This window comes from Microplitis demolitor, chromosome 2, assembly GCF_026212275.2.
Source record: "Microplitis demolitor isolate Queensland-Clemson2020A chromosome 2, iyMicDemo2.1a, whole genome shotgun sequence".
In the NCBI taxonomy this organism is placed as follows: domain Eukaryota; kingdom Metazoa; phylum Arthropoda; class Insecta; order Hymenoptera; family Braconidae; genus Microplitis; species Microplitis demolitor.
Genome location: NC_068546.1, coordinates 20,472,456 through 20,490,654, shown reverse-complemented (window position 1 = coordinate 20,490,654; position 18,199 = coordinate 20,472,456). Strand labels below are relative to the sequence as shown.

The following is an 18,199-nucleotide window of genomic DNA, read 5'->3' as shown; positions in this document are numbered from 1 at the left end:
ATTTCATTTTCATTTTAATAAAAAAAATTAAACTATACTTGTGCATTAATACCTGCATTTATAAGCTCAACATTAAATAAAAAATACTTATATAAAAAAAAATATATCTACATTACAATTACATAATAATTAAATAAATACTACATTATTGAATAGTGTACGTGTTGTTTACACAGAAAGAATAAAATTGAAAGAATGAAAAATTATTTAAATTGAAAAAAAAAATCATGCTCATAAGAAAAAGTAGTTGCAGATATGGTGTAATTCATTCATATTTGTAAACTTATCAAATTGTTTATTTTTGGAATAACAAAAAAAAAACAGAGGAAGATATATGTGAAGTGAAGTAATGGAATGCATTTTTGTGCTTTTTCTGATGAATTACCAGTACGAAGTAACATTTAGCAGCTGGTGTCGGGTGAAATTTGAACATAATTTAGGTTTTTTTTTAAATTTACCAATTTTCATTTCTCAAATCCTAACTTTAAAATTTGGTAATGTAAGTAAATGTATCAATTTTATAGATGAATATTTTTTTTTATCAAAGTTATAGAAATGATCTATGAGTCGCAAAAATACGGATGTTTACAAATGCACAAAATGAATAGGAAAATCTTTATATTGAGCAATAAAATATTATGCGATAATTAGATATCAGATTTACAATCATAAATAAGAAATTAAGGTAATTTTGTATTTGTTATTTATGATGCAAAATCTAAATTATATCGGCTGTATGTAACGCGTAATGCGTTATTAATAATCAATCCTAGTTATTCGTTGTTAGTAATTCAATGTTGCAATTTATGGTAAATCACTAGCGATGGTTGATTTCAATTTACGTTTTCTTAGCTTATTGTATTTATTTAGATAAAAAAAATCTGATTATACTAACAAATGAGTATCCTTCAAGTTTAAACTTACTTGAGTACGAGAAGTCTTCACCTACGTAGTACATGGAAGACGAAAGGTTCAGGCACATAGACACATAGACGGTTAGTTTATGATAAGTTTTTGCGGCTAATACGTTTGTACTTATGGATAATATGTTATGGTGTGTATTAGTAATTATGGTTGTTGATTATTAATTCGTGTGAAGGTATGAGAAGAGAAAATGATTGTTTATTTGTTTTACATAAAAAGAAATTTTTTATGATAATGTACAATTATAGCTGATAGCTGTAACTTTGAATTTTTTAAATATTTTTAACATCTATGCTATATTCGAATGAAAATTTGATTATAAGATTGTTTGGATTTAGTATATTAAATATGTTCTTGTGATTTATTTAATGCAAATGCTTCTAATTTTCAAGGAATCTATTATAAAATCCTTACAAATACTGGATGATACTTATAAATGTTATTTCTGTTTTATAAATGTACCAGATTATACCTACTCTCTAAAATCGAATTAGTGAAAATCACTACTTGGCAGTGAACAGTCACTTATCGCCAGTGAAAAGTATACCACTATTTAAAATAGTGACATACCTTTCACTTGTCAGCAGTGAGTAGTCACTATTTCAAATTTAGGAGAGTATATCTTATATTTTGAGTATACTTTTGAATTGTTCACACTTATTAAATGATACTGAAAAAATATCTAAGGTACCCGCGGGTAATAAGGCCTAAGTGACAGAAATGATATTTAAAATAACCGCCTCCGCCAAAGGCTACTCTAGTAGATGGATACTGCATAGAGATGTTACGACAAATTTACAGAGTCCCGATACCACGTTCCCTGTCTTCCATATTTCATCATCCGTCATATGCTGTCATAGCGCAAAATAAATTATAGAAAACAATCTAGTCTTCTGACTCTTAAAAAGAATACTGATAGTTCTAAGTGCTATTGAGCAAAACAATCTAGTCTTCTGATTCTTAAAAAGTATTGTTGCTAAATTTAAGTGATGATTCATCTCTAATACCAATTTTATTAAGTATTTAAACTATTCCAGTTTGTTTAACCGGTAAGCCTTATTACCCTGCCGTAATAAAATAAGGCCGATTCGTATGGTTTTTGTAAAAGTATTATTTTTTGTTTGTTTATGGTAAAAACTACCATTACTTCATTACATTTTATGGCTTATGTATTGAAATAAAGATTAATGATACATTTCGATAATTAAATGCAATATTTTCGATTCTATTCAAAATCTCCCTTAGCTAGGCCTTATTACCCGCCGGTACCTTACACCACTAATTCAACTAGATTGTATTTCGAACTATTAATTAACATCAAAAAACTACAACTTAATTATGTCGAATTTATTAAATGTATTTTCCTTATGTTGATTCAATTATCATTTTTTTATATAATTATCGTTATGAAAAATACTCCTGATATCTATCAGTAATTGCATCACATTATCAATAAATTTCTCTTTATGTATAACGTATAGTAAGATATAATTAAATATTTTGTTATTCAACAAATTTTCTGTTTACACACATCACTCATTATTAAACTATCTAATATCGTGTTCACTACAATTTATCTCTGCATACAAACACTCATAGCGATTTTTGTATAAAATATATATGTAGTATGAAGAATAGTAAGTACACGTTTTTTAAAATAAAATAATACAACATTTAAAATTGTTATTAAATTAATTCGTTGATAATCGAGCAAACAATTAATTTTAAAACATAATTTCAGGTCATCTCACAATCTTTCTTTTATTCACTACATTTTCCAACACGAAATCTAGAAATATTTAATTAAATTATTATTCGTAAAAACAATTAAAACCACATCACATATATAAAAGTCAAAAACACTAAGATATACTACGCACGAATAATTTCTCACATCGACATTGCTGTATTTAGTTTGCAGTATTTCATATATTTGTCAATCAATAGCTTTAATAGTTCGATTTTATTCTATAGTCCGTCGGTGGATTAATATTCTCTTGATGATTGATCATATTTATAACCAAGATACACAAAATTATAGGTTAGGAAGAGTTTAGCTATAAATTAAAGTTATTTGCTTAAACTTACATATAAATAATTTTAATATTTGTCAATTACATAGTAAGGTACCCCTGATTAAGAAAAATGATTTAAGACGCGCTTTCATTTGTTTCTCTATTCGCACTCAACTGGATAAACGGTACTATCTTTATTGCACTTGTACAGTAAATGGGAACTTTGTCCAAGCTTTTCTCGTAAATAAATGGAAGTTATCAAAAAATTGAAGTGCACTTCGCTAGTTCATAGAGTAAAGCATCGGGTCTGTGTCTTTATTTTACGTTTAGAGCTTTTATTGCGTAGAAAAGCTTAGACAAAATTATCTGATAACCGTTCTTAACCCATTTTAAGTGTATATCTATATATTAGTAGCTTCAAATTATTTTAAATCATTTCAAATTGTTTCAAATCATTTTTCTTAATCAGGGACACTCAGTACCTGATCAGAAAAATAGTACCTGATCATGTATTTGTATATTTATATTTACTGAATTTTACTAAATATAGATATTCTAATAAATGCAGTGATCGAGTATTAGTACCTTGATTGATTACTATGTCTTGTACATTATATTTGACTTTTAATAAAATTGTCGATTTAAAATTTTATTTTTAAACCCTAATTCCGCTAATTTGAAAATTTTTACAAAATCTTGCTAAAAATTTTGTCTAAAACAACTTTTTTTTTGTTCAATTGATATTAATTACATAGAATTTGAATGATAAGACATATTTTTTGATTTCGATAAATTTTATAAGCATTTAGCTTTTTGTGTATTGATACATATATATGTATATATATGTTATGTATATCAAAAATTTAATTTTTTGAAAAAAAAAAAAAAAATGCTAGCTAAACTTTTCCTAATAATCTAACATTTGATTAAAAAACGATCAATAGAAAATAAGAAACTTATTGTTAGCAATTTAATAACTTAGTTAAAGCTAATGACCGAGGAAATAATGAGTATTGTTCATATTAGCCCGTGTTAATTCTATTGAAGTAGCTTTTGAATAACAAATTCGAAAAATAAGAAGTAATCGATCTAACATTGAATGAAAAAAAAAAAAAAATTTAATTAAATTTATTAATTGAATTTCAACAATCTAATATTAGAATATATCAGTATTTCATAGCGATTAAGATATATAATAAAGGAAAAATTAAAAAAAAAACGATAAAATGAAAAAACAATTCAAAGTAGTATATTAAGTGACAGTAGTTGTGATATTTATCGAAATAAGTAGTTCAGACTTCAGTTATTTTCTTTCAGGATTTCTGATTTTTTTTCTTTCTATCATTTATGTCTGCCAGCTTAGTTTATCCATATACACCGGTCACAAAATGGATACTAAAAACATTTCAAATTTTTAGGTGATTTTCAAAAGAATATTACTTTGCAAAAAAATAGACGTATAACAAAACTAGGGATTCTTTTTCTAACCTCAAAGTATCACAAAGAAACCTTGATAAGATCGAACCGTTCCGATTTTTTTTATTCAGTTCCGAACTATTGGATTGTCAATTTTGCTAAAAATGAATTAAAGGATGTTTTTTTAAATTTTTATTCGTTGTTCAAGGTTTGAAATGTTTTTCTTAGCAATAATCTGAATTTTTGTCTTAAAAAATTGTTAATCTCTTAAAAGAAAAAAAAAAAAACTATTTTTTTGGTTTTTCATTTGAAAAAAAGGTTTTCATCATTTTTCCAGAAAATAATGACCTCAAGATCTGAAAACTATAAATTTCAAGCTTGAATTTTTCATTTTTGTGTTCTACGAGTATTTTTTGCTAACAGCCTATTGAAAACCACAAAAAATTTAGGATATATTTAATATCCTTTAATTTTTGTGACCAGAGTATAATTATAAGAAAAAATAAATGTACGGTACAACAAATAGATCTTGAAAATAATAAATTTGGAATAAAGCAAAAGCTACTTCAATTCAAGATAATATAAAACTACACGTGAGACAATATATCACATTATAAGAAATCGAAGTAGGGCTTGAAATAAAACACTCTCACTTTTACATAAAAGAACCACCGATATGGTGTGTAACAGTAATATACAGATACGTGACACAAATTCTATTCTCGTGGGATACGTACTTGCTCTTCCGACCATTTGAACGGCCCGTACACCTTTCCGGAATGTAGCCACTGCCCGAAGGGAGAAGAATCATAGCTATTAGTTTTCACATTTAAATCAAGTCGTCGTAGATAGTTAGGATCAAGTTGTCAAAGGGTAGTGCACTACCCGCATAAAAAGAACATATAATTCTAAAATATATTGTAGAATATATAAAACAATCAGATCATATATAGCAGCAAATTTCACGTAACACTCAATTTTAAGTTTAGATTGAAATATATACTACACTGTAAAAAATCGGGAGATTTGGATTTTATTTCAATCCACATTCACTAAGATTCGGAGTTTTAATATTAAAATACTCCTCTTCGGAGTAAATTTCACTCCGAGGGGATTTAATAAATAGTCATCTGTTCCGCATTGACTCCGAATTTAATCCGTGTTTACTCTGCAATTTTTTTACAGTGTATATTTCTTAAACATATATATCACTGTGTTCTCAACAATATATTTTAGCTGATATGTTTTTGTCTAAGATGTTTGTATAAATTCAATTTCACATGGAAAATTATACTTCAAAATATATGTTTTTGGTGTACAAGGTCAAAAATATATTTAACCTTGTATATAATACTATAAATTTTTCATATGTGCGCGCTATTTATACACTGTAAAAAATTTTTGGACTCGGTGTAAAAATTTTGGCGAGGAAATTACACCTAATATCGTGTTAATTTTAGGCGGTGTGAATCAAAAATTCTACACCATCAGCGTTTAGATGTGGTATCTATAATTATTTTGAGTTAAAAAAAAATAATAAAAATATTAAAATGTTCAAAATACTGTTTGATATCAAAATAATATTAATATAGTTATTAATGAAGTAGTTAAAAATGTTCAATGATCAATTGTTGCTCATTAATCAAATCTATAACGAGTCACACGGAATGGTGTAAAAAAGTAGATTACATGGTGTTAAACTAACATGAATGGATACCCTGGTGGAAATTTTTCGAACTTCTGTCTGGAAAACTCAGTTCTAAAGTTCTGAAGACTTTTTCCGACAAAAGCCCGAAAAATTTCCACCAGGGTAATTTACACCAAGGATTTCTTACACTGTTAACTCACATTACACAGCCGTGTAAAATCCTCAGAGGTCATTTTTACACAAAATTTTTTTACAGTGTAATTTCCGTATATTATTGACTTTCATGGGTACTATATATGATCCAACGTGACTTAAGATTCAAATATCCAAATAATTATAAAGTAAACTTTTAAAAATTAGACACCAAGATAAACCCTAAGCAATTAATTTCTCTTTCTATCTTATAAAAGTAGTATTATATTGCTTAGACTATAAAAAATCGGGAATGAACCCAAAATGAATATGAATTCAAATTTAATCGAAAGCTATTACCTTCGACCTTCAACTTCATCTCTCTTAACTATTTGTTCTGCATATTAGCTTACGGCAAATTTCAAGTTTACTGTTTTTCCAAACATTCATGTTATTAATCAATCGCTAGTTGCCATGGCGCCCAAAATTTTTCCCATGTACTGTCCTTTAGAAAAGACGGTCATGAACCTTTCATTTGTCTCTCTCAAACTATATACCGTCAACAAGAATATATATTATTTTTATTTGGTAAACGTCGCATTCTTAATCATCACAAAATCTGATCAAAACCTCCAATTGGAAGTCAACCGAAATCAATCGGCCAATTGAGGCACTTATGAGGCGCCATCAAGTTCCTTTCAAAATCAATTAGAATTTTCAATTAGGACAATTAGCTATCTTTCAAAATTGATAAGTTAAGGCTCATTTATAAAATGAATTAACTAAAGAAATAAACGAGAGGGATTTTAAAATAAATCATTGAGATGACTTGCATCAGAAAGTAATCAACATTGAATGGAAAAAAGAATTGGCAATTACTATTGTCAAATAAACGTTTCTTTGAGGAAATGGATTTTTTGGGTCAAAGTTTAAAACTTGACTAAAAGTTTTTTTCATGATATCAGAATTGAAACTCCAAGTTTCAGTGTATCTTCAGCCAAAAGAACAAGCTTATTTTAGTTAAATGCCACGAACATATGTTAGCCAATATGTGAATTACGAATTCCTTTAGTCTGCGAAAAGAAACAATTGATATTTTTGCTCGCAGGCTGAAGGCTTTCGCAATTTAAACTTTGATACTTGTCATTTGTTTAATAGTAATTTCAGAACATAAATTTCATTTACGTAAATGACAGTTCTGGCCGTGATTAAGTTTTGTAAAAAGGAGTATACACAACCCAGGTCAAAAATAAAACTTGACTTAGACTTGGTCGTCTTAAATAGTGACTATGCAAGCCAGTTAAATCTAAACCAAAGCAAATTCACACTAATTCGCCTTGGTTTAGACTTAACTGGCTTACTTAGTTACAATTTAAGACGACCAAGTCTAAATCAAGTTTTATTTTTGACCCAGGAATAAATAGTATTTATATATTCTGCTTAATCAAAAATTGCAAATCACGATTTATGCTTACGCTAATAGTTGATAATACCATTGGTTTCAAATTAGCTTGTTTCTGCCTGGCTGCTGACACTGAAACTTTCACTTCCAATGCAGGTAATCATGAAAAATATTGTATCTAACTCAGAATGAAACACAATTTTAGACTACGGGTGATGTCAGTTCTCGACCGCGGCTCGAGCAGCCAACCCTGGTCTGAAATAATTTTGTTTCGTCCCATGTCACACAATATACTATTAATATAAATTTGGTTTCATTTTCTTGTACAATAAGAAATAAAGATAGAAATGAACAAAGGTTTCAATATTATAAGCCACAATTTTATCTGAAAACAGCGCGAAAATCTGCAATAACAAAAATAATAATTTGGTTACGTAGATAATATATAAAAAGAAACATAATACGAAAATAAACTTATTTGAAGCAACATTGAATATATTATCACATAATAATAATTGGTATAAAATAAAAGCGTGTATCTATTCTCAATATTATATATTAGTGACACGTAATAACAATAATGTGAGCGTATAATACAACAACCAAACAACGTGCTTGACAATATGCACTCTCTGGGAATAAGTAGGCGTTAAATAAGCTTTAATTTTCTCAAACTTTCTTTACTTAGTAGATATTTAATTTAGTAATCAATTTGATACATTTTTCACATAACTTCAATGATAAAAAACATTTTTTAGCCGAGCAAACACTGGTTTTTAATGCAACAGCATCCAAAAAATTTTATATTATATTATCATTTTAATAAACTATCGTACAAGAAGCGCGCTTAAATACATTTTTTAAGTAAACAACCTGATTAATTTGAAGACAAATTAAAAGATGTTCTAGCAAATAATTGTACTTGGTATTGATTAATAATCAATGTATTTTCATTGCAAAGAAAGTAAATTTGAGTCAATTCATTATTTTTTTCCGTTGGTCAAAAAATTGAAAGATAATTTTTTTTTTTACCAAAAAGTCACGAATTTTCTAAAAGCTGCATTTAGAATTGAAGTTCTCATATTAAAGTATAATAAAATGACATCCAGCGACTGATGAGATTTCAAAAAATAGATTAATATTTGTCAGACTCTAGGCTGTTCGTTGAAAAATTGAACCAAGCACTAATCAAAATTTCTTAATGATTGGGATGCTTAAAAAATATATCCTTTGGGTCATTCCACCAAATATCATTTGTTTTAAAGAGTGATGAGTTTTTCTTTGCATTAAAATGATGATTCACTGAAGATTTGACTTCTCAATATTAATTACTTTCGTAGTAATGATTTTTTGAACTTTGGAATTTTTTTCAACTGTTAGCATAAGCGTAAGTTGTGATTTGCAATTTTTAATTAAGCAGAAAAAATAAATATTATTTATTATTTACACTCATTTTTACAAAACATCAACAAGTCATCAGTGTCACTTGAATAAATAAAATCAGTGATTTGAAATTACTAATAGACAAATGACAAGTATCAGAGGTAAAATCAAAACTGAAACTGGTTTTCAGTGAACAGAAACATTATTTTCCCTTCGGCTTGGATACTATTTTCCTCTTTTGGTGTTTAATATACTATATCTATTCCCAAGGAACGAAACAAGATTTATTTCTGCCCGTTAACTGACGGCATTTGCAATTTATGCATACACTAATTTGTTCGTGGCATTAAATTTTGAATTTTGAATTTTCGATATTGGTATCATGAAAAATTTGAAAAGATCTACGGTCACACTTTAAAAAAAAATTTCCATGGTGGAAAGACCCTTATATAGATTTATCAAAATAATAAATGACCAAATTTTATCCTGATTATGTAGAAGTTTATTTTAAATGCTCAAAAATAAATTGAATGGAATGAAGTTATCTTCTTGAAATTAATTTGTTTGATTCAAAACGAATTTCTTTAACTGTGATATGATAATTTCGACTTGGATTAGAATTTTTAGAAAATTCATTGGTAGAAAAAAATGATTACGCTTCAATTTTCTTTATGGTTATTCATGCTTTGTGGGTTTTTGGACAAATTCGAATGTTTTGCCATCAAAATAAAAAGTTCCGTAACATTTAAATCAAAACATAAAATATGTTAACCATAACTACCCTTTTTTCTGTTATTAGTGTTGGGATAAAATTTAGACGAAAGTTAATTTTCCGATAAAAGATAAAATCCTTCGCGAACTTCAAAAGTGAAGATTTGAGTAGTGCTTTATTATCTCATTTACATTGTTATCCTTTTAAAGTGCAAAAGGTGATTGAAATATTCGAATATATCAAAGAGAATTTTAATAAATTTCTTCCGGTTTTTGATACATATATAATAGGCAGGGAAATAATGACTGGAAGGAATTTAGCGTACCATCAAGGTAATTTCTGAAGACAGTATTTCCTTTCACCATTCCAGTCTGCATCAACATCATTCCAACATCTGAAAAAATATAGTTGTCAATCCGCATCTGTGCACAATGTTTATTGAATTTATCCTGGTCTGTTGATGCAGTTCAGCTGCAGATAATTCGTCATTACTCTTCAATAACTTGAATTTTACAAATAATTTTGTTGATAACCCATTTCTAAAGACTCTGATCAACCAGCCCTCTGCGATCAGCTTTGATACTTTCTGATTTTTTTGAAGTTTCCAAACTTACATAAATTTGTAATCTTCGAATTGATGTTTTTTATTGAAATATCAAGTTTTCGTTGTTTGATAACCATAAAATAAACGAACATTGAAGTTGAGTTTTCATTCGGTACGAAAATTTTTATTAGACACTCCTATTTCTGATAAAAAATGTGACTCCTAGAGTTTGACGTCAGTACCCCATTTTTTACAGCATATATACATTAGACTTTGCTAAAAACCGACTATTAGTTTTTCATGTATGGTCTTGGTTTTGGTTGAGGCTACCGAAATAATGGTCCTGTTGGAAATTGAGCCCTTAATACTAATATTAGCAACTTGCTAATCGTAATTTTTCATTTTGATTTGAATAACATGGAAATGTTTTTTTTCACCATGACTGCACTGAAAGTTTAAATTCTTGCGCTGTTTATAGGGAAGAAAGTCCTTTTCTTTTATGAGAAAACAAATGATAAAAATTAGAGCATGCGCCATTCTTCCCACAAATAGAGGCAAAAATTCAAACTTTTAGGTAGAGGTCTGGTGAAAAATCGTAGGCATGTTTGTTACCCTCGCCTTCAGCTTGAGTAGGCAGCTATACACGCAGAATGCCCTACTTTTCTCCCTAGATGCATAATATACTATTTTACTTCCAACTATTACTTTCTTAATTATATATATAATTTTCCTCACACATACAAAAAGCTCTCTAATTTTGACAACGGAGGGACTGAAATTTCTGGATTTGAATTACAAAATATACGGCAGTAGACGAATGCTCTTTTCACTTTTTTGTAAGAAATGAGAGGAAAGGATTCAAAGTTAGGGAGTGTAAAAATTATGTGTATAAGAATTTGCCATTACTGATATTTCTTTGAAAACCAATTTCAAAGGGCATTTCGGAGGCGTCAAAGACGAAAATACTCTCGTTATCTAACTAACAGACCTACAGAATCAAACTTTTGCACAAACGTTCCTTTTAGTTATCAGAATCCGGAATTTCTTGAAAGATGTTTTTTTCACTTAGATCGATTTTGCGATGTCTATTCTGAGTAGATGTTCTTTGTAGATATAAATGGGGCATTCCACGCCAAATCGGACGGTTTGAAAAATTTTCATTTTAGATTTCCTCAATTTTTTTTTTTATTTTTTTTTACCCATAAAAAAACTTTTTTTCCGAAATGTTGAAATTTTTTTGATCACCGGTTCAAAAGATATCGAATTTTAAAGAGAACCGCTCTTTTTATGGTCTTTTACTGATAACTTTTTAGGGAATAGTTTAAATCAAAATACTCACTGATTAAAAAACTACTATTTTCCCATGTACTTTTGGAAAAAAAATACAAAAAAATTATTTCAAGTGTTTTTTTATTTTCAAAATTTAAATTGCATTTTTTAAAGAGAGTGCATATTTTAATTTTCTTTAAAATTTTTTACAGTAAACTACTACTCAAACCACAACTTTTTAGGCCGGTCTGGTCGTGGATTCTCAAAGGCTACTATTTTTTTTTCGATTTTTGAAAATTAAAAAAAAAATTTTTTTTCTGTATTTTATCACTAGTTTCTCGCTTTCAACGTATTTTGAAAAACTTCAGGTATATTTTTTATTATAACAAGGATAGGAAATTGAAAATAATCATTAGTCTTTTTTATTTATTAACAATTTCCTATCCTTGTTATAATAAAAAATATACCTGAAGTTTTTCAAAATACGTTGAAAGCGAGAAACTAGTGATAAAATATAGAAAAAAAATTTTTTTTTTTTAATTTTCAAAAATCGAAAAAAAAATAGTAGCCTTTGAGAATCCACGACCAGACCGGCCTAAAAAGTTGTGGTTTGAGTAGTAGTTTACTGTAAAAAATTTTAAAGAAAATTAAAATATGCACTCACTTTAAAAAATGCAATTTAAATTTTGAAAATAAAACAACACTTGAAATAATTTTTTTGTATTTTTTTTCCAAAAGTACATGGGAAAATGGTAGTTTTTTAATCAGTGAGTATTTTGATTTAAACTATTCCCTAAAAAGTTATCAGTAAAAAGCCATAAAAAGAGCGGGGTTTTTTTAAATTCGATATCTTTTGAACCGGTGATCAAAAAAATTTCAATATTTCAGAAAAAAAGTTTTTTGATGGGTACAAAAAAATGAAGAAAAATTGAGGAAATCTAAAATGAAAATTTTTCAAACCGTCCGATTTGGCGTGGAATGCCCCAAATGTAATCTAAGAAAAGTATCGACGAAATTGTGTCAGTTGGATTTATAATTGCAACCCAAGAGTGTTTTCAAATTTGACGCCCCTTTTTCCCTTTAGAAATTTATTTTTGCAATATCCTTTCTTAGTTAATATGAATGCAGTTTAGGAAACCCCTACCGAATTTCAAGCCAGTTGGACTTGGAGTTAAAAATAATATTTGATGCCTGATAGGTAAGAAAACTCGTACATTCATAAACTTGTTTTAAACTCATTAACAGTTAACGCCTTTGAAATCCTTTAGAATTATTATTATATTTCAAAATGAATAGATTTTCAACTTCATATTAAGTTATCAATTTAAAGTTTTATACATGATATTGTGATTTATTAATTTTCACTAATAATGTCAGTTGCCATTAGAGCGAATGAAAAAGGGTATACATCTGCTACTTTTGCAAAATGTCAAATTTATTGAGTACAAAGGAGGGACCCATCACACCCGAGCAGAGGTCATGCGATGCAAAAAAAGGTGGTTGAGAGAGAATACACACGCTAGAGTGCAGGCTAGTTATTTAATAAACTTTTTATATGGTTGGGTAGGTGGTTATACCTGACTGTTAATGAAATTCATACAAGTCATATATTTACAACTCTTTTCATACTTTATCCTTTATTTCCTATGGAATTTAATAATTCTTGTTCACCTTCTCTCTAAAAATGAATAAGTGAAGTTCACTGCGAATCAGTGGATAGTCACTGTTTATACCCCTGGTATACTTATTGCTAGTTCCCAGTAAATATTCACTAATTCCAACTTAATTTCACTGATTCATTTTTACAGAGTTCGATAATTCTTCATTATGAATTTATAGGGAAATATATGTTGTAATTTTTCTATTAAATATTAATGTGATTAAAAATGATGAGCATCGTTCATTTGGATAATTTGAGAACGCATCAAAATATTAAATTCGAGTTTGCATTTATACATAATTAGAGTTAAAAATAATGCAACATTAAAATTTTAGTAAAAACAATGTTTTTTTGTAGTATAATAGAACAAAAATGAATATTTAATGCAAATATTCTTAAATTATTATAGATATACAATTAATATGAAAACCGGATGCCTTTTTCTTATTTTATAGTTACATGCTTCAACATCTTAAATGCGGTTCAATCTAAATCTGACATTGAAACTGAATGAATCTCTTGGTATCTCAGTAAACATTTCTACTTTCTGCTTTGTTCTCGCTTTGAAATTGTACTGTTAATCGTTCATTCAACTGTTATTTCTTTGTTTACTTCAGTTACAAACTCTCTCAAAATGCATTGGTTGGAACCACACTGAGAAAAAAAAATACTTTTGTTAAGAACATTTACTTGATACAAGAACATATGTTCTTGATAATTTTCAAGAATATATAATTTTGTCTCAAGAATTCGTAGAATTGAAGGAAATAATCTTTATTTAATTCAAGCAAAGCTATTCTTTTGTTTACTCATAATATAATATCAAATTCATATAATAACAAAAATAAATTTGATGCTCTTTTCTCAAGAAATTGATAATTAATAATAATAAAATAAATATTTTGAACGGATTCCTTGAACCAAGAAATTCTTCTTTCGAAAATAGTACTTTTTTTTCTCAGTGCACTCCAATCAAGTATGTCACTGATCCAATCAGTGATATTAGGGACTGATTCTCAGTAAATATTCACTGATTTGCAGGACTTTTCACTAATTCATTTCACAAGAGTCAATATCATAACAATTTAAGTACTATATAGTTAAAATTTAAATTAAACTATTATTTATTTTACACGGAAAGGTTGGAACCCGACTGGTTACTGTTCTACACCCGACTCAGTACGGCGCTGTTCGGAACCTGACTGAATGATACCTGTACACGTCTCAATCAGGTCCCGTACAGTAATCTGTAGTGGTGCACCACAACCAAGCATTTTCCAGAACAGTATCCAGTCGGGCTTCAATCTTTCCGTGTAATTTTAAAATAATTTTCTATTGCTTTATTATATTTTTCAGAACGACATTAACATATAGAAGAAATTTATTTTTTCAAAGTGAAATAATGATTTTAGAGTATGAATAGAGTTATAATATATATATGTTGTGAGGGAATATGATATAATAATTAATAATAATTATCGCATTGATAAATGCTCGAACATTTTTTTTGACAGCGATGGAAAGCGCGAATTAGGCAGAGTCAAAAAAATGATTATTATAATCAAGATAGCATGAATTGGTAATATATACATATATACATATATATATATGTATACATGTATATATGTATATATAAATCGTAATAAGAATAAAATATATAAATAGTAGAAAGAGTTAATAAAATTGTAAATGTATACAGTAGAATGTGTCAAATGAAGAGCGGATAAGGCCAGGCCGGATAATATAGGAATATAATTGAGCGAAAATACAGTGATAAAAAGTATATATACTCAGACGAAAGAAGATTTAAAAGTTTGAGAATAAGCGAGCGATTGAGAGACGTTACCTAAGTCACGGCCCCAGGAGCGCTGCTGCTGCCCCACTAGATCATATATATTAATCATTTTTATCGTTTGCAATTATTTTTTTTTCATTGGTAATTTTTTCATTTATTGCATGCATATATAACACTCAGTTATAATAAAGAAAAGATTTTAAAAATTGAGTCTAATGAATTATTAAATCACTTTTTTAATGACGACAGATTAATGGAGAATAATTAAGCAGCTAGAGATTTTTTTTTTCTTTGAAAATGATGATTTCCTGTATTTAATTAAATATGCTCGAAGATAATACGTGTTTTGCGAGCCACATGAATATTATTCATTTATCTCAATAGCCTCGATACTAATAAGTATGAGTACGATTTTTCCATTATTTTTAAGAATTATAAAAAAATAACATGGATGAACTATTTGTAAAATGTCTAAAAACATGAATATTTTGATCAATGCAAGTATTAATAATTTTATCCACCTAAAATCTATAATGAATTGTAATGATTATTTTTAAAATATTAATAATAATTTTTTGCAATTCATGGTAAGAAAGCACGTCTCTGATTGGTTAAAAATAAAACTACAAAGAATAAATATTACGAAGATTGTCCACATTATTCGTGAAAAATATGCAAACGTACACTTTTTATATATATATATATATATATAGATATACTATTTATTAATCATTAAACGATCCAACAGAAAACCCAATCAACAGCCTTCTCGACTTAGGACAACGGAAAGTCCCAGATTATAGAAAATCATCTTACTGTATTTAAGGCTGGGCCGTACTAAACGAATTTTTGAATTTTACTTTTCTTTTAATTTATTGATCAATTGTTATTATAGAAATTTTTATAGCTTCCGAAAAAATCTGTGAGACAAACTTTTTCGGAAGGTTTTCACCATTCGAGTGACGTAATTATTCAAAATGTAATTAGAAATGCAAAATTTGAAAATTCGGTTAGTACTGCCCACCCTTAATTATAATGTACAATTCACTATATAAACGTTGACTCAAAACTCTAGTTATTTTTGCTGAGTATCAATATATTGAAAACAATAAAAATAATTTTAAACTATTATAAAAATCAATTAAATCATATTTAATTGTTACTATTATTATTTAATAATCTTTTGCATCAGAAATAATACAGGAATTGATTTTATATTAATAAGATTCTTTAATAAGGTCCTTTTTTACCAATAAAAGACATTCTTTCTTACCATTCTATGCAAAAACTATTGTAACGTATTAAGTAGGAACCCTGATAGCCACCCTAACCATAAGTTAACTACAAGCTACTGCTGTATTTTAAAGGTAACTTAAAGGAAAGTGTTGGAGAGCAAGCAGTTACCTTTAAGTTGACAGCAAATTGTCTGCAACTTTCTATTCAATTTGACTACAAGTATTAATGTCAGACAATGACGTTAAGTTGATTGAAAGTTTCACTTTAAATTGACGGAAAGTTTTTCTGGAAAGTTACATTCAAGCTACTGTCGTATTCTGAAACCAACTTAAAGGAAAGTATTATCCAGCCAAGGTTTGCCAGAAACTTTCTCGTTAAGTTAGCCGTAAGTGTTTCGCTACAACACTTGTAGAGCAATGTCTGGCTATCAGGGAAGGACTTTCGACACTCGTGTGTTGGCAACACTCGCCTAACGGTTCGTGAACCAATCACATTCGTTGTCGAAAGCACCTTCTACTCAATGCGTTAATATACTATTGTTATACTTTAATAATGATATTTACTTCTTCATATATATTTTCAATAATGAAAATAATTTTAAATGATAAAACTCGATATTAATTCATTTGACAAAAGTCAATCATTTTGTATCTTAATAATTGATACATAACCTTTTTATCACGTGACTCGCAAATTACATTAGTATGAGAAATCTTCAAGAAATAGATTAAAATACAAATATTAGTTAGTAGAAGTTTGATTTACAAAAGTTATTTTTCATCTTATTAGCATTTTGTTATTAAATTAAATTAAATGACTTACAGTTTTTGCATTTGCATTTCTTGATAAGTGTTTCATCTTTGATGTCCTCGTGGCATGCTTTGCAGTAAAACCATGCCCTAGGTTGGAATGATTAAAAAACAAACGAAAATTAGTAAAGAAATTGAAATACAATATTCATTTTTTTTTTTAAAGCACTTCTAAATATTCAAACCGTTTAACTTCGTCGGCTGATTGAGCAATGAAAAATCCTTGAGTATTGGCAGCGATCTTGGCACCTCGTGGATTAATCGAGATCTTACTATCTGCGCCCCCTTCTCCTTTGATCTCTATTGCTAGCAGCAGTAGCTTCAATTTAGTGAAGCACAACCTAGCATAAAGTTATGTATTAAAACTAAGTTCTTTTTTTATGTATTTAACATTTAAGCGTTATTTGAGTTCGTGTTTTACATAAACATAACAAAATTTAATGTAAGAGTAAGAAAATGAATACGGCTATGTGTGTTGGTGAAAGAAAAAGAAGAAAAGATCAGAAAAAATTAGTTTTATAGTAAACAGTATTCCTAACTAAGCTTTAATACACATTAATGTATTAGAATAGTATTATGTCAACAAAATATGAAAACCAAATCAAAATTCTATAATTAATTAAAAGACAATATTTGAAATGTAATTTGGAATTCAAAAATGTTTATTTAAATAAATATGTTGACATATTACTATTCTAATAAGAAAAAGACCAAATTTATAACAAATCGTTCTATAGTTAGAATTTGAATCATGAAATCAAATTACACTTATAATTAAACACTGATCTACATATAATGAATAAAATATATAATTCACATAATTTTTGCTTTAAATAAGTTATTAAATACAGTCGAACTCCATTAACTCGGAACTTCCCCTCAATCTTGACTCCCACTATGAGCTACGCTGCCTCCCATCCGATGCTATATACATTTATATATGCTTGTATACATTTGTACATGCATTATTCATGTAGATGTAAGAGCGCATGTGTATAGTTTACTTTTTAATGGAGAAGGTGCATCCGTTAACTTGGAAATTCTACGAAATTTCTACTCATCCGTAGACTGACCCGAGTTAATGGAGTTCGACTGTAACAAGCTATAAATTTGTAAGTGACATGGGAAGTATATACAGTATGAAAATGAATGATGGTATTTTCACAGTGCAGTAGTAGCATTGTATCCAGTTTGGTATTATTATACTGCTGTTGCGATGACACTACTAATATGAAGCTGAAGCTAGCGGCCGTA

At 28.2% G+C, this 18,199-nt stretch overlaps 1 protein-coding gene across 3 annotated transcripts in view; it reads right to left on the bottom strand.

The window, feature by feature from the left end:
- LOC103575149 (calcium-activated potassium channel slowpoke) overlaps positions 1-18,199 on the bottom strand; it is a 118,161-nt gene that overhangs the window by 15,319 nt on the left and 84,643 nt on the right. For all 3 annotated transcript variants that reach the window (XM_053736974.1, XM_053736973.1, XM_053736972.1), the window contains exons 12-15: positions 17,131-17,286; positions 16,959-17,035; positions 5,093-5,143; positions 925-945 (exon numbers count right to left, since the gene is read on the bottom strand). In XM_053736974.1, the coding sequence (XP_053592949.1) occupies positions 925-945; positions 5,093-5,143; positions 16,959-17,035; positions 17,131-17,286 (305 nt within the window). The remainder of the gene's footprint in view (positions 1-924; positions 946-5,092; positions 5,144-16,958; positions 17,036-17,130; positions 17,287-18,199) is intronic.